This window comes from Chinchilla lanigera, unplaced genomic scaffold (assembly GCF_000276665.1).
Source record: "Chinchilla lanigera isolate Chin_1 unplaced genomic scaffold, ChiLan1.0 scaffold00089, whole genome shotgun sequence".
Lineage (NCBI taxonomy): Eukaryota > Metazoa > Chordata > Mammalia > Rodentia > Chinchillidae > Chinchilla > Chinchilla lanigera.
Window position 1 is genome coordinate 7968108 of NW_004955490.1, and position 25475 is coordinate 7993582.

Genomic DNA, 25475 nt, shown 5'->3' on the forward strand with positions numbered 1-25475 from the left:
TGCCGGGCAGCGCGCCGGCACACTCCGTCACGGACGCCGCCGCGCACGCCGCCCGCACAGGCACGCTCCCCACGTACGCACCCACGCGCGGCCGCTTCAGTCTGCCATAGCTCCGTGCAGCCCGCGCGCGTACATCCGTGGGCTCCCGAAAGTACTTCCATAAGTTACCACAGGCACGCCCCCCATGTCCGCGCGTCGCCGCCACGCACCTCCACAGAGACACGAATCCCACAGCCTCGCGCGTCCCCTCAGGTGGCCCGCGCGCGCCGGCCCGCGCCCATGCGCCCCCACCCCTCACACGCAGCCTCGGCGCCTTCTCCCGTGTCCCTGCTCCCGCCTCCAGGGCGCCCGAGCCCTCCGGGCGAACCCGCGGCGGCCCGCCGGCCGTCTGCTCCGCCGCTCGGCGCGCCGCTCTCTCAAATCCCCGCAGACACGGGTAGGGTGCGCCGCCCGCTCTTGGCCCCGAGCCCCGACTACACGGGCGCCGGCCGCCCGGTCGAGTGGCCGTCCTATTTCCCATCCCTCCGAATCCGGGACGCGAGGAGGCGCGGCTCCCCTGCGTTGGGGAAGGACTTCACCTGATTCCCGAATGCAGTTCGCCCTTTCTTTACTACCTGCCGACAGGGAAGGGGTTCTGAAGAGAGTCCCAGAGTCTTTGAGGCGGAGAGGGGGAAAGGACGGAGAGAGGCGCTCAGAGGAGCGACACCTTGGGGCAGGGTGGGGATTGGGTGGGTAAAGGCGGGAAAACTGCAAAGGGGCGGTCCTACGGGCGTCTAGGGAAGACTTGAAAATCCTTTCCCGCCAATCCTGATTCCAGAACCTTCTGAGCTAGGTGATTCCACCGTCCCAAAGGCAGCTACAGCTGACAACATTACCAGCAGTTGGCCGTGCTTCCAGGAATCCACTGGTCTGGTCACAGGACACGGGGATTAACCCCGCCTTTTTATGTTCTAGAGAGGCAAGTGCATCTCAAGTGCTTGGCATAGTGTCAGGCACACTAAAGAATCCACCAATGATAGTGCTTATGATTAGCAAAGTTCTTCATTGTTTATTTGCCCCATTCGATTATGAATTTTATGAGGGAAAGGACTACGTGTTTTATTCATCACTAAACTCCAGCATCTGAAACAAAGAAAGTATAAATAAATGACGTGTTCAATGAATGAATGAATGAACGAATAAATAAGTAAATAACTGAATGATAGCTTGGACAGGAGGCTAAACAAGACCTTTCCCTCGGGCAAATAAGGGCTGTATTTGTGGGACTTTAAGGAAAAAGGTCATAATTGGAAAAGGTGAGACACAGAACCCTTGTTGATTGCTAGCTATATCAAATGACTTGCTCTGCTCTTGGAAAATGGGATGCCCAGCAATTCCCTACATGGACAAATGAAAGAATGTCAGACAACTGACCTGAAATTTGAAACTGATACAAGGCTAGCTAGAGCAGCATTTGCATCTTGTAGGGTTAATGAGTAAAAACAGGGTAGGGGGAGAGAGCTGAACAGAAAAATGCACCTCAGAAATAATAGTGCAAATATAAGTGGAGACTGGCAGAGAAGCTCTAAGTGAAGTTAGTGCATCGGAGAGGATAGTCATCCCAAGAGGGAATTTGTTGGCCAACCTAAAGATAACAATAATGTAATGTACCTCTCTGCTGTAGTCACAGGATTCCTAAGAATCTACTCTGATGTCCCAGTATTCTTCGGAAAGGTATGCTGATTAGGCTTCTATCACTGCATTCACTAAATTTGCACTGATGGAAATCCATATTGTAAGGGCTAGAGGGGACTTTAGAAATTACCCATACAGGGGCTGGGGATTTAGCTCAGCGGCAAAAGCGCCTGCCTGGCAAGCGCAAGGTCGTGAGTTCGGTTCCTGGTATCGGAGAAAAACCAAAAAAGAAAAAAAAAAAAAAAAAGAAATTACCCATACATTTCAATTCATAGTTAAAATACTAGGGCCAGAAATATACCTCATGGCACAGCGCCTGCCTGACAAGCACAAGGTCCTGAGTTTGATTCTTGGTACAAAAAAAAAAAAAACCACTAAAAAAAGAAGAAAATGAAAAACAAAAACAAAAACACAGAGACGGCAAAGGACATGGGCCTTGAGATTCTCTGGCCTTGGTACTGAATCTTGCAGGGCCGGAATTTCTGGCATAGCCCATTATTTCTTTTTTCTTTCTTTTTTTTTTTTTTTTTTTGGTTTTTTTCTCCGGTACCGGGAACCGAACTCATGACCTTGCGCTTGCCAGGCAGGTGCTGTGCCGCTGAGCTAAATCCCCAGCCCCCATAGCCCATTATTTCCTTAATCCCTGCCCCTTCCCCATCCCCTAGCACAAAGAGACTGAGAAGAATAAAAAGACATGAATGGGAGGTCACTGGAATGGAGGGAAAGAAGAAGTTTCAACAACCCTTGACCTTACTTTATTTTGCTTCCCCCAGCCACAGGGGAAGTTCCCTAGGACTTCATCAATGCTCTGTGGGAGAAGAACTTCATTCTTGGCACCCTAGTGACTTTGCACTGTCCACATAGGCCCAACAGGCAAAGACTTGAACTGAAGTTCATCTGAGTCTTGGCAGAACGCTTGTGATGGGAAGCCTAAGAGGAGCTGCCTCAAGGCCAACTCCTACTTGCTCTCTTATCTCCCCTAGAGGTTGTCACAAATCGGGTTTTGCCTCTGATTCTGGTTTCTATTGGGATACAAGGCTTCCTGACCTATGTCCCTCAGAATAGAGGTACAGACTATAAAGCTGCTTTGCTTCAGTCCAAAACTGGCTTCCTAGCAGTGGGATATCCCACAAGTTATATGGTAGCCCTCTGGCTCTGTTTCTTTGTAATCTTTTTAGGTGTTTGGGATAAAGACCACTAGGAACTGGAACTTTTTCTTGTGGTCCTGGTGATTGAACCACATTCTCAGCACCTTTTTTGAGACAGGATCTTGCTAAATTGCTAAATTGGCCAGGCTGGGTTTGAACTTGTGATTCTCCTGCCTCAGCCTCCCAAAGTGCTGAGATTACAGGCATGTACCACTACCCCAGGCTAGGAACTGAAACTTTTCACTACTGGGGATTAAACCCAGGGCCTTAACACTAAAATATATCCCCAAGAACTGCAAGTTTTGACTGCTTTGTCTCACTATGTAAATAATAAATTGAATCTAAGAATGACTTACTGTATCTTTACCTTCTAAATCAGCCAGGCCTTGGACTGTGCCTTGCCTGTGTGCTTGATAGCTGCTGTTAATTTCTCATTCCTGGTATGTTAAAGCACCCTCATTATCACTGAGGGAGCTGAACAAAAAGGTACAGATAATATTGGATCTTTCCTGCCTCTGTATATCACAGGGAAATTCAGTTCCAAATTCGTTTACTGGGATTTTCCATTTGGCTGGAGAAGTAGCAAGTTTTCCTTGCATTCTGCCTATGAGGCCAGCCCTGTAAGAGAGTAGAATTGGCATCTAAATTCCATTATTTGAAAGATTCTTCTTGGTTCAGAATGTGTCCCCTACATGACTTCTACCACACAGCCAGCTGACTATTCCACACCTGGAAAGTCCAAAGCTGTCCCTCACTTTATTACCCCTAGATTACACAATGAAAGCATTGTCTCTAGAAGAACCTTCTTAACATTGTTACTTAGTAAAGTAAGTAGTTGGTAAGGGTATGTATTGTCTCCACACTCCTCCGTTAGAACATTATTGATAGTAAATTTATTAGTTCTTCTGATGGTTCCCTCTGAAGGAGCCTGGCCTTAAAGGACAACAGCAAGACAGTTTCGGGAGTTCCGGGCCAGGATTATGTGCCTGAGGGGGATTATATAAGTGATGCTGGTAAAGTCACCAAAGACAAACCTCACAATGTGTAGGCTGGCCTTCTTGTTATTCTACTGATCAGGTTCTAATCCTATTTTATCAGCATTCACTAAGAATCTATTATGCACATGTCTCTATCCTAGGTCTTGGTAAGAGATTCCACTCACCACTATGTCTCCAGTAAATGCAGCCTTTCCTAATAAGAACTCATTGAGTTTAGAGATTTAAAACTATTTGAGAGGAATTATTGAACTGGGTGCTCCTTTATGAATATTAGAAATATTTTTCATACTAGCATCACGTCCCAGAAATGAAAAGTGCAAGGAATAGAAGGAGAGGCCAATAAATGCTGCTTCAATGACCAGGCCAGACCAGTTACAAGTGTAATTTGTGTACTCTGCTCAAGAGTTATAGGAAGACCATGTCCATCTTCCACTCCTGGAAATTCACAGTGAAGGAATCATTTTTGTTAGCTACCATGCTATGTATATTCCCAATATTCATGTAATAACCTTCTTGGTCATCGTTACACAAAGCATTTGTATCTGAGCCCACCTCACCACGACCTACAGGTTCAGCTTCGCCAAGACTCTGGGACCAAGTCTATTTCTAGGTAGGGGAACACAAAGAACACTGTGTCTTCTCTTCTCTGGCAAAATTAAATGGAGCTGCTTTTCAAAATATCACATCACACACAAAAGACCATATAAAAATGTTACTGTGGGCAATGGCTCACATTTGGCATTTATTCAGGCTACCATGTAGACTACTAAATACCTTATATTCCAGATCTTGGTTTCTTTACATTTTAATTCTGCTGCCTTTGGGACTCTGAACTGACCACCTGCTTCAAGTCACTTCTCTAACTGCCTCCTTGATTGTCCTGCTTCACTTCATGTTGAGTGACTGCAGTCTCAGTGTAAGCACAACTGTCACTAAAATATGCCCACTCCCAGCCCTAAATGACCTCCTAGCACTCGCAGGTTTCTCCCTACAGGCCAGATGTTGAAGAACAAGTCAGTTCACTTGCTTCTGGTCCAATTTTGACCTGAATCAATGGATGGGAGCACAGGTAATTATTTGTTCTTCCTTAACTCCTACCTTCTGGTTCAGTCTTTGACACTGGATGTGTCATGTTTCCTTGGACATTGCACCTTAATTTCTTTGGACTTTTAGACTATATCCTTCTCCTAAAATCAAAGTCCTCATGATTGGATCTTGAGTTTTAGACCTCCCAGACCCACTCTGCCCACATCTCTACCTATTATATGATAATTGGTGCTTCCCGAGTCACTTACCCAGTTCCAATGACTCATGACCATCTTCCACTTAGCTTGCCCCCAATTAAAATCCAGTGAGAGACAACCAAGAACTCATGAATACATATATATTTATTTAAGTCATAATATAGCGTTTTGGATGGTCTAGGAATTTCAGAAGGAGGATGAGACTGTGTAACACACAGACACTCATATTTCTGTCACCAGGAGAGACACTATTAGTCGAAATCTCCTAGTACGAACAAGCCTGGGGGTAAAGCATTTGATAAAAAACAGTTCAACAATAATCTAATAAATATTCTAGCCAATAACAATAACACAGCATTTGTCTAAGGCTGGCAGACCACATCATAAAAGGCAGTTTTGCCTGACCTGATGGCAGTAAGTCTGGCCAACTTGTAATACACAGCCAAATATATTCCAATGGCTCCAAGGCTGCAATTGGCTTCAGGAGCTAGAAGTGTGGGAGTGGTTCTTATCTATCTGCCTCATATTCTCCATTCCCTGGGGAAAAGGGTATCAAATATTTGAGCTTATTCATAATTTTATCCATGGATTGCCACATCCAGGTAGTCATATATAAATATGTAAACCATGGAAGCTTAGAAAATTCACCTAGAACGTTTAGGCTGGAAAGAACGTATAAGTGATTTTTCTGCAATCTGCATTTCACTGCATCCAAACATAGACAATGGAATTACATCATAAAAACACAACCAGATGCAGTTAATCTTACATACAAGTAGCCAGAATCTGAATGTGGCATTAAGATTTCTTTCATGGGAGCTCCAAGGGTGCAATCGGTTAGTGTGCGGTACTTATACGGCAGTACGTCAGATTTCTTTCATAGTCTCAAAACAGGTTTCATTTGTGCTTTCTTCAATAAGACAATATAAAAAGTGGAAGCATACACTACGGACAGAACATAATTTGCTAGCAGAGAAGACGGAGTAAAGCAACAACCAACGCATACGGAGTCACCTTCCTTGCAGATGTTGAACACATATTGCAGTCCCTTTGTGCAACTGGGTTCAGGTAGAAGTAGCCAATGGCTTCACTTAAGGTCCCTGGCATTGCCAGGCTTCTATACGTCTTAAGTTTGCTGAGTTAAATATCTGAAACTCACCACACTCCTACTGAGTACTCTGCAACTCTATTGTATTTTGGAAGTCACTTCATTATTTGGCTCAAGTTGGGACTTTAGAGTCCAACTTCATTATTTACTTCAAACCCTGTTTAATTTCCCAGTTTATTCAATAGGCTGAGCTGTGAGTGGTATTTTTTCCTATAGTCAAAACTTTAATGGATCTTCAAAGAACAAAGTGTGCTTGGTGTGGTGGTGTACCCCTGTAATCTCAGCACTTGGGAGGCTGATGCAGGAGGATCGTTGCGAGTTCGAGGCCAGCCTGGGCTACAAAGTGAGCTCGATGACAGCCTGAACCACATAGTGAGACCCTGTCTCAAAAAGACAAAAACAAACAAACAAAAAAAAAAAAAAAAAAAAGTGTGAAAACACTGAAATGTTATTCAAGAGAAGGGTGCCACGTGTTTAAAGACAATTCCCTAAGATAACTGTCAAAGAGTTTTTGATAAGAACAATGCTCATTTGTATGTATGAACTCTGGTACATTTGTAAAATAATATGAATACAGACCAAGTAGAAAACTAACCAAGCTTTCCTGCCCAGAAAATAACAAATACCACTGTGGATATCAGAGTACAAGAGAAAAACTTTGGTTATTCATTTGTTCATTCATATATTCATTCAACAAACATTAGCCAGGCAACTACTCTGTTGCAGACATTGTGCCAGGTATTTAAAGTACAACAACAGTAAAAGACATAGTTTTTGTCTTCAAGGTTCCCAGTCTAGAAGGGAAGATAATTATTATACATTAAACTTTTGAGTGCAAAGGAATAACCTGAGAAATTTATCAAAATCGTAAATTTTTACCTATGTTTCTAAATATTTTAAATAAGCAGATGTAGAGTGGGGTCCAGGAATCAATTATTTTAACAAACGGATCTTCAAAGGTGATTCTAACGTATGTGGTCTGAGGACCACATTTTGAAAAAACTCTGCTACAGTACGTGATTATTGCTGAGAGAGGGGGATGCTTAGGGCACCATGAGAGCTCCAAAGAGGAATGTCTAACCCAGACTAGGAGGCCAGGAATTGATCTGGTTGAGAGAGGCCAGGACGGGCATACATAGTCCACCCCAGAGTCAAAAGTAGGGTGGAGAAATTAAATTTGCTGCAGAGCACTAAAATTTAAAGGACACAAAAATAAATGAATGGCCTTAGGGCAGAGATTAATATCTGTGGCACACTTACTAAATGCCAAGTGCCATGCTAGGCAGTTTACACATGCTACCTTTTTAAATCTTTGAAACAGCCTTGTGGAGAAGGTATTACTTTATGGAAGAGGTAACAAGTTCAGAAGTAAAGTACATGCTATAGGTCACACTGTTAGTAAATGCCAAGGACACTAGGAGTATTTTAATCCAAAGGTTATGAGCTTTCCATTAAACTGTTTAGCAGCACTGCCAAATCTTATTGAGTTTGCTCATTTGCTGATTGGCAGTAAGTACTTATGGTCTGTAAAGCCCCAAAAAAGCTGACTTTTCCATTAGATAGAGAAATTAGAGGGGCTGGGGATTTAGCTTGGGGCTGGGGATTTAGCTCAGTGGCATAGCGCCTGCCTGGCAAGCGCAAGGTCTTGAGTTCGATTCCCGGTACTGGAAAAAAAAAAAAAGAGACAGAGAAATTGGAGCTTTTTTGTATCTGCATTAATCTTCATTTCCATGTTGGGTGAACAGACAATAGGTAACTGTTACTGGGCAGGATTTATTTAGATATTTTGTCTCTTTTACAGAATAGTACATCATTTAACAGCAAAGACCAAACCTTAGTAATGCATCCTCACAGCAGTAATGTGGAACCTGTTCACTGAACAAATTAATGAATGAGTATCCACCAAGCTGGCAGAAAGAAAGAGGGAAAAGTTTGAAATTATTTGAAGACTCTAATATAGGGGAGTGCTATACGTATCACTTCATAATAGTAATGTTTTCACAACTCCTAAAGAGTGGACAGCCTGGAAGCAAATGTAGTTCCTAGGAAGGAGAAAGCTCCAGTTTTCTGATATCTCCAACCCCTGCAGTGAAACTCACAAGCCATAAAGTTCAATTTCTTTCAACTGTGCTGATGAGGAGTAGGGAGATTCTGTCCACTTCTGCAATGAATATGTGGCTAAGTAAATGAATAATGTAGACAAGATTGCAAAAAGAATAAGCATTTAATCTTTGCAGGAAGTCAAAACTGTTCTCAGGCATTCTTAAGTGTTTCAGAAGTATTTTCTCTGAAAATACAAGCAGACACAGTAAATAGTTGATGAAGTAAAGCAAGTTCCTAAAGACACTGAATTATGCAACTCCGTTTTTAGCCAGATTCTAGTAACTATTTCTTGGGAGTGAATGGTAAAATTGTATTTCTTTGAAATGTTCTGTGATCAAATTTTTAACAACTCAGATGGACTGCTTCCATTAAGAGGCATCAATGAAATTGTACTACACAGGATACTTCTACCTGGATCGGTCTAGCAATAACATCTCTTGTGCAATCTTGTTCTCAAATCTCTTCTATTCAACCAGGAGCTCTTCTCACTGTCTATATCATGACTGCACGTGAATGGGAGTGTGGCAAAGGGGAGAAAGGGAAGGATGGAAGGGGGAGGAGTGAGATCTTGAATTTTTTTTTGGTACTAGGGATTGAACCCAAGGTCTTTGCACTAATCTACATCTCCAGTCCATTTTTATTTTTATTTTTTTAAATTTTGAGACAGAGTTTCTTTAAGTTGTTCAAGCTGGGCTTGAACTTGAGATCCTCCTGCCTCAGCCTCTCACAGTGCTGTCATTATGTGCATAGGCTACTATGGTTGATTTTGACGTTTCCTTAGGGGACAAAGATAAACGCTGCAATTTATTTTCCCTTCCAATATATTTCTTGCTCAAATGAGCAAATTTAAAAGTGTATTATGTACATATATATTATATGTAATGTATATATACATACATGTACATATTATGTAACATATATGTTTATATATAACATATACAAGGATTGAATTATTTTAATGAATTCAATTTAATGAATAAATTCTCATGAATTCACCTTAATGAATAAATTCAATCTTTTTATATATTATATATACACATTCATGAATTCCTTACAATATGTGATGATCTGACACTATTCAAAATTCTACTTGGCCAAACTGGACAGTACTGGAGAGGCTGGCCACCACTGCTCTTTCTAACTGGCTAGCCCCATTTTTAAAGCATCTCTCTATATTATTTACCTAGAATTGTCCTAATTCCTTCCAAAATCATTTACACCCCTAAACTTCTGCAAATTTCTAATTTTCCAATAATAGAGGCATTCTGTGAATTTCTTCTCCAATGGCTTGAACCCAGATGACTCAGATAATTGGTTTTGAAAAACTCAATACATGAATTCAAATATAAACCTGAATGCACAAAAATTAAATCTACAATATCTAGTTATTTTGGATGCTTCAAATGAACTTTATTTTGTATCTCATATATTGAACACTAACTGAGGTTTAAGAAGGGAAGAACTGCTAAACTGGATAGCCAGTGAAGTATATGCTTTCTTGAAACTTAATGGCAAGCTTTCATCCCAGAAACGTAAGGGGATTCTTGAGGCCTGCAGTTGCATTCCTGCCGCTCAGGGTAATCAATAAAATCTGGGGCAGGCAAGCCGGACAGGATCATTAGGGATTTGTTCCAGATTGTGAATGTTGGACAAACTGGAAGGATGAAGGTCACATCAAAAGTATGAAGATGTAGAGAGTTAGCCGGGTCGTAGAAAGACAGCATGTTGTTGTCATAATCCAGGAGGACACCCAGACGCTTCAACTGTGGAGGCACATCCACCAGCATTTCCTTATTGTTATGTCTCACCACGAAGTTACTGTTGCAGCGAGAGAAGACCCATGAGGAAGCATTCTTGCCAATCCATTCATTCTTTGGAGCAGATTTGTAGGCAATACCAATTGCATACCTGTGAAACAGTAGAAAGGAGGAAGAAACACAAACCATACAGGATATATAAGAAATAGAATACATATTCCTTCCTTGAAGAGTTTAATGCAAATATATAATAGTGCTATCATTTACAGCTTTAAAAAGTTAGCAGAGTGATCAAGTAATTTCTGTCCCCTAGTTTAGTATATTTGCATAATTTTATGAAAAGGACTGGTTTTCCTCACATACCTTTTAACCTTGATGTATCTGTATTATGGTTGTGAACTTACTAAGAACCTAACAGCAAAGGAGATAAGAGAAAATAAAAATCAGATTCACTCACCATGTTGAAGAACCCATGACTACTTCCCAATAATGGCAGCCACTGTCAATGAATATATTTCCTGCTGCCCCATAGCATCCTGTACCACTAAATCTCTCTGGGGTGTGGCTTTTCTTCAGAGAACTTTCATCCTTCTCCATCTGCAATCCATCGTTGGAGATCTTCAACTTTCTGTGAGTCATTTTGGGATCCAGTTTAAAGGGTTGACCTGAAAAAAAAGTAAAAAGCAAAAAAGCATGGTGAAATATCTAGGGAATTACACTTTTGTCTTCCAGGACCATCACTAGCAAGGGAACTGCCATCTGATGATCATTCTTGGGTTAGTGCGAGTTGGCTACTACTTAGATTAGATTAAGGAAGCAGGCCAGAAGCCGCAGCTTTCAATTAAATACAAATGGAGGTGAGGTCAATCTCCCATAAAATGACTTGCGTGGAGGCATTTATTTTCTCACTGTGGGAAAACTATGGATCTCTCATATGAGTATTTTTCTGGAAATCATATTCTAAGCATAGAAGAGCTAGTAAGCTATACCTCTACCATGTATTACCATATTAAAACAGGGTTTGCAAAGTTGAGTGTCCACAATCATGTTTTGTACTTTACTTTCATTTCAGTAGGTGGTTTGGGACTTGGGTAGACTGTAGGGTAAGGAGTGTTATGATGTTTGAAATCAGACAAAGAGAAGGGTACTTCTGCGGCAAATGCTGTTTGGTGACAGAATAAAATAAGAAAAACTGAAAAGGTCTCACCAACAGGACAAGTTTTTGTCTTCTTAAAATTAGCATGTAAATTAGACAACTTTGTTAGAGAAACTGTTTTATCACTGATGAGCAAAGAAAGCATTTAATGTGTAGGAGTATTCACAGCAGAGTACTCCTTTTAACCACAGGACAAATTATTGTCACCAGCAACCAGTTCCTGGGTATCACAAAAGCTTTAGCATACAAAATGCTTCTGTGACAGACACTGTTGGCTAGCACAATGCCTCTTCCCTATTCTCTTACTCAATGTCCTAGCCTTCCCTGTTGCTAGGGCTGGCTAATAAGATGAAAGCAAGGGGCTGGGGGTTTAGCTCAGCGGCAAAAGCGCCTGCCTGGCAAGCGCAAGGTTGTGAGTTCGGCTCCCGGTACCGGAGAAAAACCAAAAAAAAAAAAGATGAAAGCAGAAGTCAGACAGAGTGGCAGAAGCTGCCAGGAAAATTTCTGTTTTCTTTTTTTTTTAAGGAACAACTCTTTTGCTCCATTGTCTTATCTTGAAAGGAGATACGGAGTCTGGAGGTTGCAGTGGCCATCTTGCCACCCTATGGCAATAAGCAAATGTACAAAGGGAGAAAGAGCCTGTGCCTTTTATGATCTCACGCAGCTGCTGCACCAGGCCTGAACTGCTTATCTTTAAGGTTCTTCCTACGTGAAAGAAAGAACATAAGAAAAAAAACACTATTTAAGCAACTAATCAATACTGTTTTAAAGTTGTTAGTTGTGCTCCCTGTTATTGGCAATTAAATGCGCTTCTAACAGATATGGCTTCTCTGCAGGAGAGTTTTGTTAGATTATCACAAATAATTCTCTTTCACTCAACTGTTCTCTAAGCATGGGGGTGGAAACCAGAGGAAAATCCTTCACTTAACATTCTACCAAGCTACCAAGTATTTTATGTGCCTCTTCAGCCACAAACCTCCCATGGAAACGAACGGACCCCTTGCCCAAAGCATGAAGTGTAAGAGTAAAGTTCTTCTGCCCGGTGCCACCACTGCCACGCACCGCCATGGGGGCCCGCTTGGGCTAAGCATCCTCCCTGGCACAGAGAGGATAACAGAGCTTTCCCTTTGGAATCACCACAACATACTGTTTGTTTTTAGTCGGGTAGGTTCACTGTTCCGGCTGCCTGCTTGGTTTATGGCTTTAACAATGAAGATATAGCGTGTCCCGCTCTGGAGTCCATGTACGGTGTAATGGTTTTGTTTAATATTGGGCACAATCATCCAGCTATCCACTGAGTTATACAGGCCTGTAAAATGGGGAAAGACAAGGACATCAACCAACAGGTAATAGTATGAAAAAAACACTAAAAATTCAATCATAAGCCCTTCCCCAGTGAATTCATTTTGTTTTCTTTTGACTCTTGAGAGACATAATGAGATGAGCCCAGACTTATGATTTCACGGCTTGTTTTCTCCCATGGAGATAGGATCATGCCAGGATCCTCACTTCTGGCAATGAAGGAACTAGGAAAACTTACTGGCTTTTTTGGTTACTAGCAAAAGTTAGGTTACATCAATTTTCTGCCAAATAATACACAAATGGCCACTATAGCAAATCAAAGAATCATCACTGTTACAGAATCTAAATCTTTACCCCCAATGCCCATTCTTCTGAGAGCTGAGACTGGCCTTGTATGGATGGAGCAGTCCGGTGCAGAGCACAGAAACATGGAAACTCAATGAGAAGGATACCTAGACATCTAATGTCCCTCATTTTGCAAATGAGATACTAGGACAGAAAGAGGAGTGACTTTGCCAAGGCCACAGATAGTTGGAGATGATTCTGAGAACAGAACCCTGGTCCAAGTTCCTGGTCTTTTAATCCTAGTCCAGCGTTCTCTCCACTGTATCACAAATTCATGTGGTGAATAGCAATATCCCTTTGGCTTTTATGGCTTGTGATTCCACTCTTCCACCCCATTTTCTGCCTTACTTCCCAAACCTGTTGGGCTCAAACATGCATGTTATAGAGAAGCCAAGGAGACGACATGATAACCAAAGGGAAATATTATCTCTTCACTGTCCTTACACAATGTAACCCCTTTCTAGCTCTGACTCTCATATTCCTCTGGAGTCAGGTGGTCTAGGAACGCACTGCTGCCTGGATCCTTTTTCCTTTCCAAGTATGGAAAGGGATCATGCTTTTGAAAGCCCTTAGATTATAAATATTGGCTTAAACAGGGGAAATATGCATAACTAAAAATATGCATTTGGTTAGCTTTCAGTGCAAAAGGGACCAACATTCTCATCTGTGGTTATCTAGACTTCTCTCTTCTGTTATCTGTTTTTCAGTCAGTTTACTACTATTTAACCACAGTTCTACCAGAGGGTGGGAAGAAAAGGGAAAGGAAAATGAGCACTAAATTTAGTCACTTCTCTGCAGCTCCAGTAAAGGTTGGAATTTGGAAATAATAAATCATGTGTCCTTTGCAAATGAGATCTGATCAAATGGTTTGACAACTAATTTGGGGGAAGTATAAATAGCCTAAATTAAAACTAGAAAAATAAGCATAATAGGCACAAACATTTGTTATAGAAAGTAGAATAAGAATGTAGAGATGCACAGTGATTCTCATGAAAAGACAATAAGGAGAAGGTCCAGGAACAGTGCCTGAGGCCTTACTTATCTATACACCAATGCTCAGTATGAATCATCAACTGCACATGAAATTTTAATAGAGAAAGGAAAATATATAATCTCCCTGATATATTTCCAACAATATGAAACAAATAAAAACAAACTTCACAGTTAAGTATATATAGCTGTGAATAAAGAATGAGGATGGTGCCTATGTTGTTCACAGAATGATTTCCAGGATATATATGGTCAATTTAACAAAGAAAATTATATAAGACCATACATGCTATTCTATTTCTTTGAGAGAAAGAAAAGCGAATAAGAAAACATACTGCATTTGCTTAGATTTACAAAACAACAATAACAGCAGGAAGGACAACCCAGAAAATAATAAAGTTGGTTACCTATGATGGACGGAGTGGAAAAAGTTAGAAAGATATGGGAGGGAATGACACTGAATTGTTAGGAATTTGTTTCAGTAGTGGTATGAGCAAAGCAATTCTGAAAGTATTTTAGATGTAGTTTGAGATTGAGCAAATGAATACATGCATTGACATTTTGGGCAGCCAAGGTTCTCACTGTAGAAGAGGGAATAATATGGAATGAGGGAAGCCAAGAAAACACTTGTGGGCATGGAGTACAACTGGGGGTTTGACATGACTGTGTGACTTCTAAAATATGAACAATCTGTCCCCCTTATTATCAGGTTCCACAACTGAGGCATCAACCAACCACACACTGAAACTATTTTTAAAAATTGCGTCTATACTGAACATGTATAGCCTTTTTTCTTGTCATTATGTCCTAAACAATACAGGGTAACAACTAGTAACACAGCATTTACATTTTATTCTCTAGAAATTATTTAAAGTATATGGGAGGATCTAGATAGGTTATATGTGAATACTACACTATTTTTATAAGAGATTTGAACACCTGGAGATTCTGTACCCTCAGTAGGTCCTGGAACCAATGCCACATGAATCAAGGGTTATTATATATTTTTTGTGCATGCATACAGATGTGCACATATGTAGAGTACGTATGTATGCATATTATATGTGTCTGCATATGCCTACTTATGTGAATATCTAGTACCCATCTCTTGGTCTAAATCATTTCTTCCCACTAAAAGGCAACAAAATTCCCTGCAAAAATGGCTGATTTCAAGGCTGGGTCAGGATAAGGTTATAATAACCATATGGCATTTTGTTATGACAAGAAGTAAGGAAATACTCATGACAATGATGTGAGAAAAGCTTAAGGACCCGAGTCACCTTCAAAGCTCCTACTGGCTAAATTTGGACAGCTGAAGCACCTAAATAAATAGTGGCAGTAAAATATCCTGGACAGAAGAGAATTCATGGGTCCATACTGATAAATAAACAAACAAATGATGGGAGTGGGGCTCAGGCTTACAGTAGAAGGGCTGAGTGCCAACTTGCAAATGTGGAAGGGAGTACTCAGCTAGAAAACCATAATTTTGCAATCAACATAGTGAAGACTGGATATGGTTAGAGTCATTAACTGATGCTAAAACAGTGGTGGAGAGGAGACGGATTTGATGAGGAAGCAGAATATTTTCACAGTCTTAAAGTATCACCACACAGGTGGCTTACTAGCAGCAAAAGAAAATTATAGGAACTAAAGCATGAAGAAATCAGATAAAATTTTGAATGAGTAATCAAAATTAGCATCAAGAATGAAGGGCAAGTAGTTGTCATGTCCTTCCAGATATGGCACCCTAGGAAGGACATAACATCAATGCATGGCCTGGCTATAATTGTGAGGAAAGATCAGACAAAGCCAAAATAAGAAATAGTACAATGAATAAATAAAAGGGCACATGAAAAATGTTAATGTTATGAAAGGGAGGAATGAGGAACGATTCCAGACTAAAGTAAAGAGATAAGACAACTAAATGCAATACCTGATCTTAGACTATAAAGGACAACACTGTGTTCTTCATATTTACAGCGACTGTTATTGGCTCAATTATCTAAGTAGGCATATGAGTGGTGGTTTAGATAAAAGTATTACATCAGTGATAAATTTCCTTAAACTTGGTAATTGTGCTGTGGTTATATAAGAGACTCTCCCTATTCTTAGGGAACATATATTGAAGAATTTAGGGGTGAAAGGCCATAACATATGCAAATTACTTTCAATTCCCCTGGAAAAAATAAAATGTTTACAAATGATAAAAAGAAATAAGGCAAAATATTGACAGTAGGTGAATCAGGGTAAATAGTATGTTGGCATTCTTTGTGCTAGTCTTGAAACTTTTCTGTAATTTTGAAGTCAGTTCTAAACTTTAAAAGGTAAATATATGACCTTATGGGTAGCAGTGAGACTTAGCAAGATGGGCCTTATGACTGAGTTGTGGTAATAGACGCATACCTCTTGTTCAAAAGGGAAACATCACAATATGAAAATCTATGAACCTGATTTTAAATGAGTGGTGAACAGCATTTGCATGCGAAGGAAAAGAAGGAGAAATAGAAGTTATGTACATCTGTATGGCAACATATTATAGACTTTCTGGCCAGACAGAGGTTATTGTCAAGACTTTCTAAATGCAAAATACAAAATTGAAGCTGGGTGTGTTGATGCACACCTGTAATCCTAGCACTCAGGAGGCAGAGGCAGGAGGATCACTGTAAGTTTGAGGTCAGTCTGGGCTACATAGTGAGTTCAAAGCCAGCCTGTATGACATAGCAAGACTCTGTCTTAAAATTCACACTAAATAAATACACAAAATTCAAACAGAGAGAAATTATACAGTACAGTAACTGGGAAGACAAACATCTGTTAGAATTCTCCTTCAATGGATGTGAGGGTGATCTGGCTGCGACATCCGTCACCCCATTGATCATCAGGGTTGATTCGGCTGATCTGGCTGGCTAGGCAGGTGTCCCCTTCCTGCTCGGTCGAAGAGGATGACCACCCCTGATAGAGGAGGACCGTCCCTCAGTCAAGGGTATACGAGTAGCTGCACTCCCCTTCTAGAACCTCCAAACAAGCTCTCAAGAATTCGCCTTCAGTTAACATCATCATCGGAAACATTGCTGGTTCTGGGAATTTCAAATCTTAGAAGAGGTGGGAAGAAAGTTAAAGATGAAGGAAGTTTTTAAAAATGGGGAACACTACTACCCCAGACTTAATTCTAACCAACAAGATGGAAATTTTTGAATAAAGAAAATGTGAAAAAATCCTCAAGGGAAAGTAGTTCTCAGAACTGGGTTCAATCAGCAGTGGTAGACTGGGACATTGAATTTTCATAAATATTTCCGTTGAAAGAGTTTCCCATTTTGTTCTGAAATTTTGCTTCAAGGCTCAGCCTTTGGTCTTGTTCTACTGAACTCTTCTATCAACACCTGAACGAAGACATAGAAGACAGGCTGGGAGGAAAAGGAAATGTATTGCAAGGTCAAATTTGGATTCAAAAGGATCATGGCATGCTGGAGTGAGGAAGCAAAGCTATCCAGGTAAAAAATAATAGGGATAAATTCAAGGTGTTGAGTTTCAGCTTAGACAATTGAATAGGAACAGGATTTGGAATACAAAGGGATTTCAGTTGACTATATGCTCAATAAGCAGTGAATAGTCAATGTGGCTGTCTAAAAAATAGATACAGGGCAAGAGAGCAGCAGTTCATGTAGAAGAAAAATAATCCAGTTATCCTCTACAGTGGTCAGACCATGTGTAGAGTATTGTTTTCACTCTTTTGACAGCATACTTTATAAAGTACTATGGCAAACAGGAGTGTCCATAAAAAGGATATCAAGATAAAGAGTCATATAAGGGTCAACTGAAAGAACCGAGGATGTCCACCTACGAAAAGAGAAGATTTAGAAGAGACACAGGAGTTACCTAAAATTATCTGAAGAACAGTTATGTGAAAGATAGATTAGTTTTGTGCCTCATTAAAGGCACAAAAGACCAAATCTAGGACTAATGGGTATCTATGGTTTCATTCAAAGACCATTAAACGTAAAGTCTGACAGGCTTGAGCTCTAATCCTGACTCCATCATTTCGTAGCTCTGTGACCTTGGGCAACTCACTTAACTTGAGCCTCAACTGCTCATTTATAAAATACAGTCTGCCCAAAATTGTACACACATTTCAAGAAAAGAAAAACAGCATGATGTTTTTTCAACAGATGGTGCTACCCTCATATGGGGGGACCATGAGGATGTTGTATACAGTTGTCCCTTGCTATATCAAGGTTCACTTATTGTGGCTTCACTGTATCATGGGTTTTTTAAAAAATATATACCTAATTCTGTATTGCAGAGTTCTCACTATATCGTGGCATTTTGTGGTATATAGGTATTTATAGAATATTTATGATTTTAAATATTTTTGCCTAAAAAATTTAAAACAATATAAAAAATGCTAATTCAAACATATTAAAAAAATATTAAATTGAAATTAAATATATATGTATTTCATCAGCAGATGAATACAGTTACTGTACACAACAGAAATGTAGTATGCCACTATCACTTGCAGAAGTTTGCCAATGTGAGATTGTACACAGCACACTGTTGGTTGATGGCCTAGAAGGCGACCAACCACAGCACTGTGTTCTATATCCTGGGTGCTGATTGGCTCAGTGACCGTAGCATAGGTCTGTTTGCTCTCCCGCACTGTGCCCAAACATTCAGCATCGCTCCTTGTCCACTTCACATCGAGTACCCGTATAGAATTTTACATGTTGTAAAAATTATGTAGGTTTAACTGTGTAGAAAGTGTTTAAGAGCATATGAAGTGTTCATAAGAGTGTGGGAAAGGTTAGTAAGAGAGTAGGAAAGGTTTATAGGAGTACGGGGAGGGTTTATAAAGCCTTAAAATATATATAAATAATAAAATAAATAAAATGCCACTACTTTGTGGATTTTCACTTATCGTGGGGGGTCTCTGGAACGTAACTCCCACGATAGGTGAGGGATCACTGTGCTGCAGATAACCACTACACTGCTGGCCCTTAGAGAAGAAACTGAAAATGCATGTACAACAGTTTCAATAACCAAGGTTATCCAAGCAGCAGTTTGCCATACTAATAAATGTCTGGAAGCTAATGTCCACCACTTTGAGAACTTCTTGTAATCGTGGAGTCCAAAATTAATCTCATGGTGTCTCAATTTAGTATTAAAATATTTATATAAGTTTTTCTTTTCCTGCACTGTATACATTTTTGGCAGATTGTAGAATCAAATATCATCTGTTTCATAAGGCCAAAGATTCATAAGGACTAGGTGAGATAATATGTGTGTTTAAAAACGGCAAAATACAAATGATTATTATCATTATTATTTAGTAAAATAAAAAGGTCTCTTACAAGGAAGCACTGACAATTATTTACAGCTGTAAAACAACTAAATGCACTGTTGGGTAAAAGTGAGTATCCATCACTGGTAATGTTTAAGCAGAGAGAGAACGATTTACTGAATGTCTGGCAGAAGAGAAGATTAGAAATGATGATTCTAAGGTCCATTCTGACTCTAAGACGTTATGATTCCATCTCTATTAAGAATGACCCTTGAGGCTTTTCTTTACAAAGAGCTAGACAGCCTTTAAAATGGAGGTGATAATCTTTAGATCTTGGTCATTTCTTGGACTTAGTCTAAACACCCCGGGGATAACTGTTCTACCCATATCAGGAAGAAGCACAGTTCCTGGCTCTAAAACATTCCAGAATATGGAAGATATGCCAGAAAAGCACATTGATGAGGCCTTAGAGTTCTTGACTTGTGAACCTGAAGAAACAGCCAGGAACACAAGGAGTTCTCTGAGCAGGGTGGATGACACCCTTACACAGCGGAGGAAAAAGAAAAGGCAGAGGCTTCACCACTGTGCATCTGTGTGCCCTAAGGTTATTATAAGTATTCTATGTGAGCCAAGTGGCTTAGAATGGAGCTGCACGAGGCAAGTGTTTGACTTCCAAATGTCCTCTCATCTCCCAAACTATTGTCACAAAACAGATTTCTGCCCCAGAATTGTCATGAAACCAGAAATGCAAGCCTGTAAGAAGAGCTTAATTACAAAAATTCTTGTGTTGGCCTGTGAAGTGAGACATACATCAAACCACAAAGGTAAAAGAAAGTATTAATTCACAGCTCTGCAGATGCAACATACGGTGGGAAAACGTCTTAGTCTAGAATCCAGCTTTGATTCTGCCTTTATTTTTATTCTCCCCCATCCCAAAGCATTGAGGGGAACTTTTTGAATCAATACTGCTTGGCTGGCAATTGATGAGTTAAGTTCCTGTTCTGCTTTATCTCACTCCAATTTACCAGAAGATGAATTCATCATAACACATGAGCTAAACAGCTGCTTGTGTGTGTGTGTGTGTGTGTGCGTGTGTGTGTGTGTGGTACTAAAGATTGAAACCAGGAGTGCTCTACCACTAAGATACAACCCCAGGCCTTTATATTTTTTATTTAGACACAAGGTCTCCCTCAATTGCTGAACATGGCCTGAAACTCAGAATCCTCCCTCGGCTTTCCAAGTAGCTAGGATTATAGGTGTGCACTACCACTCCCAGAAACAATTGCTTTTTTAAACATCTCTCATTTTGTGGCCCACCAACTCACATGTTTTTACATTTACTGTAATTCTTCATGGAAAGGCAGAATGAGTAAAGTGAAGAGTGACAGAGCGGAGGGCTTGTTGCCATGATCACTGATATGAAGGATACAGGAAGTAATTGTCTTTGCAAACAATATATTTTATCATGATAATGAAGTGGAAGAAGTAGTCAGGGAGAGAGATGTTCACACACATGGAACCAGAAATATGGTGGTTAAGCTACTTAGGAACCAATACTGAGCAGTGCTCTCCTTGACAGAGTAGAGTGACATGGATTAATTGAGAAAAGGCTAAAGATTACAAAAAGGATTACAAAACAAATGGGAGTGACCCCAGTAACTGCCCAGCAAGGAAATACACAACTTGCTTGTTGCCCATAAGTGAGGTCTTTGCAACGCCCTGGGAAGCTTACACTGTCTACGAAAGACTGTACTAAACAACCTAACATGTCTTGCAAACACTTGCCTCGTGGCGCCCCGGCCAATCTTGAGCAGCTTACTGCTTCCTTACATTTCCTTATCTCTGGCCACAGGCCCCAACTACACCATGACTTACTGATGAAGTTAGCCTGGCCAGTGAATATGGTGTACTGAAGCTCATAGGAGCTGATGCTGAACTCATCATCCGAGATCCAGTGGACTGTAATCGTGTCATGGGAGGCAGTACAGAGTTCCTCTCGGATAGAGGGTGGATTGGGGGCTGTAAAGAAAGGCAGAAAAGAAGGTAAGGAAAGCATACTGTCGCTTCTGGAATTTTACAATCCTTAATCTTCCTGCCTAACCCGGTATCTCTTGGAGAAGTAATTTTTTATTTGTTTGTTTGTTTGTTTGATTTTTCAATGTTAAGGCTTGAACCCAGGGTCTTGTGCCTACTAGGCAAGCATTCTATCACTGAGCTACATCCCCAGCCATTTCAAAATTGTATTTTGAGACATGATCTCCCTAAGTTGCCAGGTTGGTCTTGAACTTGTGATCCTCCTGCCTCAGCCTCCCAAGTAGATGGGATTAAGGGTATGCATCATCACACCCAAGTTAATTTTTCTTTTCTTGTAGACATTTATTAGCCTTTAGTTCTGACATTTTAACAAATGTACTGTATCACTTTTGACAGCTGTTTCTTATAAGCAAAGCCTGTCTAGAAAACTAACTCTTGAGTCCTAACAGCTCTGAGACTTTATGTGATGCTTTGTAAGAGGTGAGAAAATAAACATGAAAACTAAAACCAAAGTTAGGGAGGATAAACTCTCAGAAGAGCTAAGGCAATTCACACTAAAGAAAGGAAATATCGGGAAGAATCAAATTTATTCGGCATTTCTTATTTTATAAAGTTGTCTGTAAGACAGATATGTCATAGATTTTGCTGGTCTGCTGATGCCTAAGTTTCCTTAAAGCCATTTGAGTGGGACCTGTTCCCATGTGGTACATTATCTAACAGTCTCTAATTCCCATCTGAGTTCTACCCTTCTATCAAGCAATCACATATAACTGATAGACTCATAATGAGAAATTCATCAGCAATTTCTTGTGTTTTACCTTTAATACTAAACGATATATCTATCCTACCCCCACAATTATTTGACAAATCATCTTTTTTTCTGCTATAGGAGCTAAAATACATTCTATCTAAAAAGATACGTGTCATTTTAATGCTCATAAAAAAACACTTTTAGTGTATTGTCCTTTTCAGAGTATTTTAAACTAAAAGCACAGCAAAAGAAAACAAATTAAATGAGAAAAAAAGCACTGTAGTTCCATACCTGTTAAATAGTCTAGCCCCTCCAATAGTTTCTTTTCTCTAGAAAAATCTAAAGCAAAGTTTTCAAAGGCATCATTAAAATTGATATCTGGAATCAGAACTTGAGAAGATGCAGTTGCCATAGCGACTCTGGTAAAAAAGGAAAAATATATCAATATTCATCAAAATCGGTTTGCAATCTTCATCCAGTGTTTGATTTCTGGTCTAACGAGGTAAAAATATTTTATCTGTGCTCTTCCAAAGGAAACCATTTCAATTTTAATCTTCAAAAACCAATTAAGAGCTATAGCATATTTATTCACATATGTTCAACCCTCAAACAGACTCCCCCATCCTCTCTTAATTTTGAGAAGTAAATATAGGATTTTTCTCCCTCTGCATCATTTCCCATCTGACTGGCAGTCTTAAAACTAGACCTCCAAAAGCTTGGTAAGAGCGGTTTGAGAGATTTTTTTTCCTCACAACTTTTTCATGTTAATCCACAAACCAACATAATATCTTCCCCCAAACACTGCCCTTTATTATATCTTTTATAATGTCAGTATTTCATTTTATTAAATATTCACTAATTGCATAATTTTATCTCTCCATCTAATTCTAAGAGACTCAAAACTGAGGTTCATATTTTGTACTTCTTATATCTTCCACAGACCCTAGAACACTGTTGGACACATAGTGAATAAACAATTGATGAATGAACAATTGAAAGACTAGTAACATTACAACTGCTAACATTTATTGAGTGCTTAGTGTATGCAAAGCAATGTGCATACACTTCACATACATTATTTAATTTACTCCTTGCTGTAGCCCTGTGTAGTAGATTTACATTTAGCAACTGAGATAGGTGACATATTGTAAAGCTCAGTAACTTGCCTAAGATCACACAATCAGTAAAGCGACAGGTAAAGGTCAAAATATCATTAAGCCCATGTCTACTGATTCTAAATCCTATACCCATAATCATCTTTTCTTCTTCTCCCTTCCTTTTCCCTCATCCCCATCTTGGATTGAACCAGGGCCTTGTGCAGTGCTAGCAAGCACTCTACCACTGAGCTACATTCCCAGCCCCTTTTAGATTTTATTTCGAGACAAGGTCTCCCTAAATTGCCTAGCCTGGCCTCAAACTTGCAATCCTCCTTCCTCAGCCTCTTGAGTAGCTGGGATTATAAGTGTGCACCACTATGCCCAAAGAAACTGTTTTTTTAAACTTATGTATACTTTACATACTTCCAGGATTCTTAACCATGATTACATGTCAGAATTATCTAGCAGAGCTTTTATAATACATACATGTTTAAGTTCTTTATCAGACCTTCTGAATCAGAGCCAATGAAGATCCTTAGACATGCAAATGATGGGATTAAAAGCAACATTAACTTGACAAGGCTGGTTAAAGTGGATAGAAGAGGCATAGAGTAAAGGAAGATCAGAAAGATAATTTTTAGGGCATGGGAGTTGAACAAACACATATCCTCACACACATATACCCTGCTAAGATTTATGAAAAATATCTCTTGGCTATTTTTGAAAATAGAGATGTTTCAGGAATAAACTGCAGGCCAGTATAAACAAGGGAAAGACTAATTCAGTACAACTTTAAAGTCTCACATTGAACAGCCAGTTTTCTAGGATTTGGTGAGTAAGGAGTTAACTTCTTTAAGGTAAGACTTAAACCCAGAAAATTGGCTCCTGTAATTTCTTTCTGGCTTCCTCAGTCTTCTTTCTTCCGTCCATCCACCTAGTCATACAATACTTAGTAAGCACAACTAATATGCCACGTACTGGAGATACACAGAGAAAACAATTTTGCTATGTTCTTTGCCCTCATGGAACTCACAGATCATGGAGGATACAAACATTAAACAGCCACACATAGGAAGTACAGCAAACACAAGAGTCACCTACCAGAGATGGGGGTTCTAAGGGAAATCTCCCCCAAGGAAGTCAATGACCTACATGATGAATAAGACTTACCTATGCAAAGGCTATTTGGATATGCATGTTCTTTCTGGCCAGAAGGCTAGGAAATGAGACAAAGCCTTGGTAGGGATTTGTGGGCCACATTGCAAACTTTCTTCTTTATTTTAAGAATACTGGAAAACACTGAAACATTTTAAGCAGGAGTAGTGTACTCATATTTATGTTTTAACGAAAGTACTATGGCTACAGTAAATGGACTAGAAAGGGTCAAAACTAGAAACAGGCAGACCAATTTTTTTTGACACAGGGTTTCACTATGTAGTTCAGGCTGGCCTTTAACTCACTACATAACCCAGGCTGGCCTTGAACTCTCAGTGTTCCTCCTGCCTCAGCCTCCCGAGTGTTGGGAGTGTATGCACCACCAGGCCCAGCTAAAGCACATCAAATATTAAAGTGCCTAGGAATAAACAACAAGTAAAGTGGTAATAGGAGTGCAGACAATGAAACACAAACAGTTAATTCAGAGCTGGGCATGGTGGTTCATGCCTGTAATCCCAGCACTCGGGAGGCTGAGGTAGGAGGATCATTGTGAGTTCCAGGGCAGCCTGGGCTACAAAGCGAGCTTAAGGCCAGCCTGAACATCATAGTGAGACCCTGTCTCAAAAAGACAAAAAAAAGAGTTAATTCAGAAAAAATGAAAACAAGTGGTCAAAAAATACATTAAAAGTCCAACTACATGAAAAATCAAAGAAATACAAACTAAAATGAGGTAGCATTTAAATTATGAATAATGACAATACAAGAGCTTTTTATTCTTAAATAGTGCCTACATAATTTAATTAAGACTAAAATTGATATGTTCTGGAAGCTAATTTATCATTAAATATTAAAATTAGCCAAGCATGGGGACATATGCCTATAATCCTAGCACCTAAGAGAGCGAGTCAGTATCATGAGTTCAAGGTCAGTGAGGCACTGTATCAAAAAAAAGTTTAAAATCAAATATTCTTTGACATGATAGCCCTACTTCAGAAAATTTTTACTAAGGAAATAATTGAGATAGATGCAAAGATACAACTACAAGTGCTCTCAACCCAGTGTATGTAAATTAATTGTCTAACGTGAAAACTGAGTTGACTTGTATTATACATCAAAAGATGAAATATACTGGGGCAACTGGAAATCAGGTTCTGCAATGATACAAGAAAAGTTTGTCATATATTAAAGTTTCCGATATAGGCTATAATACAGTATATATGACATGACCTTATGTTTGTGAAATACAGTATCTTGAAATTGAGGTACTAGAGCCCCCCCGCGCCTTGCGCCCAGGCAGCGAGTTCTCCGGGAGCTGCAGCGCTCCTGGGTCCGAGT

At 39.9% G+C, this 25475-nt stretch overlaps 2 protein-coding genes across 8 annotated transcripts in view; both read right to left on the reverse strand.

Annotated features, from left to right (window-relative positions):
• LOC102027650 (NACHT, LRR and PYD domains-containing protein 3-like) overlaps positions 1 to 699 on the reverse strand; it is a 38434-nt gene extending 37735 nt beyond the window's left edge. For 2 of the 3 annotated variants that reach the window (XM_013504513.1, XM_013504511.1), the window contains exon 1: positions 579 to 699. The gene's annotated coding sequence lies outside the window, so the exon portion shown is untranslated. The remainder of the gene's footprint in view (positions 1 to 578) is intronic. The other variant, XM_013504512.1, reaches the window with a different exon arrangement.
• An 8964-nt stretch (positions 700 to 9663) lies between these two features.
• Positions 9664 to 25475, reverse strand: part of Mid2 (midline 2) — a 191142-nt gene continuing 175330 nt past the window's right edge. For 4 of the 5 annotated variants that reach the window (XM_005404684.2, XM_005404690.2, XM_005404688.2 and 1 more), the window contains 5 exons: positions 22180 to 22307; positions 20889 to 21122; positions 12336 to 12497; positions 10490 to 10697; positions 9664 to 10183 (listed from right to left, as the gene is read on the reverse strand). In XM_005404684.2, coding sequence (XP_005404741.1) covers positions 9781 to 10183; positions 10490 to 10697; positions 12336 to 12497; positions 20889 to 21122; positions 22180 to 22307 — 1135 coding nt within the window. In that variant the 3' untranslated portion in view covers positions 9664 to 9780. The remainder of the gene's footprint in view (positions 10184 to 10489; positions 10698 to 12335; positions 12498 to 20888; positions 21123 to 22179; positions 22308 to 25475) is intronic. The other variant, XM_013504523.1, reaches the window with a different exon arrangement.